The 3,188-nt window shown below is 43.1% G+C and overlaps 1 protein-coding gene across 1 annotated transcript; it reads left to right on the top strand.

The window, feature by feature from the left end:
* The first annotated feature begins 604 nt into the window (after positions 1 to 604).
* On the top strand, positions 605 to 2,453 carry LOC139424189 (dendritic cell-specific transmembrane protein). Its single transcript, XM_071175872.1, has 3 exons — positions 605 to 1,654; positions 1,766 to 2,104; positions 2,323 to 2,453. Exons 1-3 carry the CDS (start codon positions 605 to 607, stop codon positions 2,386 to 2,388), a joined length of 1,455 nt encoding a protein of 484 aa, XP_071031973.1. The 3' UTR covers positions 2,389 to 2,453.
* Positions 2,454 to 3,188: the final 735 nt, after the last annotated feature.

Genomic DNA, 3,188 nt, shown 5'->3' with positions numbered 1-3,188 from the left:
TTAAACCTCATATCTGAGGCTATTACATAAACAACGTTATGGTAATGTGCCACACCGTCTTCCATGAGCTTCCCAAGTTGTGACAGATGGACCAGTTCGTAGCTGGATTCTTCACCGATCTTTTATACTTTCTCTGGAACATGAAATTTGTTCGTCCTCAAGTTCTGTGAGGTGGAAGGATTTCCTTTGTCCTCTATGAAAACTTACTCTCTCTCTACTGTGTGGCAGGGTATTCTCAGGAATTTACGACCTCTGACCACAGCAGCCTAGTTAAAGGAGGCAAGAAGGAAGCAGGGAGAGGTGGATGGGTTTGCTATACCCAAAGAGGCCAACATCATGACAGTTGTTTTGATCTTTTTTTTCAGTGTGCTTAGGTACCTTATTTTACATAAATAAATGACCAGATATTTACCAAGAAATTACATGGTTAAATGGAAAGGACACAGTTCTAACCTATGAATTACATGTTTATTTTGGATACATTCAGTCTTCTTTTTTGCCACTTAGTCTGAGACCATTTCAGTAATGGAATTTCCGAGGATTTTACAGTATTATCACACAGATATTTGTCCTTCTTCCTTTCTCAGGTACTGTTTCATCAATGATGAAAACTACTTGCCCTCAATTGAAACAAGCCCTGTATCACTCCTGGTCCGCTGCTGCAGACCTGTACACAACAAACACCAGGCAGGGCTGGAGAAACCGATCAGTCCTCTTGATCATCTGTCTCACCTTCAGTCTCATCCTGAGCTCCTTCCTCCTCCTCTACCTGCTCTATGTCCTGCAGTACGGCCTGATGGTGGCTGCTGGGATAGCAAGCTCCTGTTGGGTGGCAGTGGGGGCCTCTCTGTTCCTCTCTAAGAGGGTGCGGTGCTTTGGGGTTCTGTTTGTGCTGTCTTGTGGGATGAGGCAGGGCCGGAACGTTCTCATCACCGCCGGGACAAGTTTGGTGGTTCTCAAGAACGTCCAGAACACGCTGGAGAACATCACAGGGCTCAGTAGGAGTATGGTGTGCAACCTGCAGGCCAAGAGGGTGTCCATCGACACCACGCCGCTCTGTAACTACGTCAGGATGTTGAGATGGGTTGGCGACGTACTCCGAGCGTTCACAGACTTCGGGGTGGCGGAGTTGGTTTCTGATCTGGAGGTCACGTCCAGAGGAGACTCTGAGAAGTTGAGGGAGAGGCTGGTTGAAGCTGAGAGGACTCTAAATGGAACTGCAAAGAGCGTCTGGGCCGCGGTGGACACGCTGTCCTCTGTAAGTCAGAGACTTTTCCCTGCCTTCAGTTTCCTCCTGCTGATGGGCTTCACAGTGCTGCACTTGAGGAGATATTGCCATGACAAGAAATATGAAAACGTGTACATAACCAGGACATTCATACATTTTGATGAGAAGCAGAAGGCAGAAGGAAGGCCTCCAGTGCTCCCCCTCACACCGAAGGAGGCTAGACGCTACATCACCATCCCTTCCCCTCGACTCAGGGTCACGGAAGGGAAAGCCATACTGAAATTCAGTTTCCCAGTGTTCACCCATTGTCTAGCCTGGGTCTTGTTCATAGGTGTTGATGTACTCATGTTCTGGTTTGTTGAGGTCATCAGAACGCGACTTCATGAGCTAGAGCCATTTCATGTTCCTTTGATTATGAACATAAACGTAAGTATCTATGTTAATAAAGCACACAACAAGATACTGTCTTAATTAATTCAATACAATCTAGCCACTAGTCTATAACCCTGTTGCTCTACTGAACAATTGTTGTTTCAGGAAGACATGACCATTATTGGTGTCCCCATTTCAGAGGAGATCAACAGGAGGGATTTCTCCTACCAGGTGTCCATCTTTGAGAAGAGTTGCCTTCCTAAACCTAGATTAGTACTCCATGACTCCATCCTGCCTCTGGTTGTGTTACTAGCTGCCCTTCTCAGCATGTCCCTGATGTCTGCCAAGCTCACACAGATCAGGCTCGTGGTGTGTGAGCAGTTCTTCTCCACCAATGCTGAGGAGAGGGTGGAGTTTCTGCATGCTAAGATCCTGAAGAAGAGATCAAGAAAGAAAGGGAACAGGAAAGCTGAGGAAAGCAGTCTGAGATCCCTCATCAAGAAGGTCTGTATAATTCAGAGATCATTGATAAACATTGATGGAGACCTTAGAATGGTATAATACTGTATATTACATAGATGTTCTTATGTGGCCTACAGTACTGCACATTGTCATAATTTGTCCCAGGGAAAAAGTGCAGATTAATTTCTCAGTACAACAATAGATACAGTATATGTAAGTTACTAAAGTACTGTTTGATTAATCCATACTTTCTTCATCAGCCAGATTTCTGGTGTCCAATACTCTACAGACCACAGGAGTATGACAATGTTCAGCAAGCAAGCTAGACTTTCTGCTGCCACAGGAAGAAGTGAGAGACACACTTTTTTTTGTTAAAAATGTGAAATGTGAGTTATGAAACACGTTACATTATATAACAACTCAAATCTAGACTAATGACATGTTGTCATTGTAAATACATATAGTATTTCAGTTTGTTAATTCATGTACCTGTATAAATAAAGGTTAAAAAAACATGTTTTTATAATAATAAAAATAAAGGTTAAATGATGGTTACCAAGGTTTCCAAGCAACTTTTTGAAGCAATCTAATCTAATTGGGACAAAATGACACTTAATTTTAAAGAATAAAAACACCTCAAAAACAGCCATCAATCCCAGTAACTGAGATATAAACATATTGTATCTCTATGTCATGCATTTTCTTCATTGTTACCATGCCCATGGAGTTTGGATGATCATAAGTGCACAGGGTAATTGTCTGCAATGAGAACACAAAGCTCTGCAAAACATGATATCTGTTTCAGTTGTTTAATGTCGATCAAAAGCGACAGGGACAGTTGTGCTGACATCATCACGCAAACCAGACCTTCCCTAAATGTGTACGCCACTATTCCGTTCCCATCATGCACTTGGTGTTTAGTCACACACCATTAGCATTATATCCAGACGCCACAATGCTCATACACCACAGTGATTGTAGTGGGTCCTGACAGTGACACATTCCCCTTCACAGAATGCTGACAGTCGTACCCCTCTAAGCTTCTGTAACGTTGAAATATGACGTTACATTTACCAGATTATTTCGTGTCAAGGTATTTACAGTGGGGTTCAAAATTATTGACTAC

Source organism: Oncorhynchus clarkii, chromosome 2, assembly GCF_045791955.1.
Source record: "Oncorhynchus clarkii lewisi isolate Uvic-CL-2024 chromosome 2, UVic_Ocla_1.0, whole genome shotgun sequence".
NCBI lineage: Eukaryota > Metazoa > Chordata > Actinopteri > Salmoniformes > Salmonidae > Oncorhynchus > Oncorhynchus clarkii.
The sequence above is the reverse complement of the archived record's forward strand: the minus strand, read 5'-3'. Positions and strand labels throughout refer to the sequence as shown.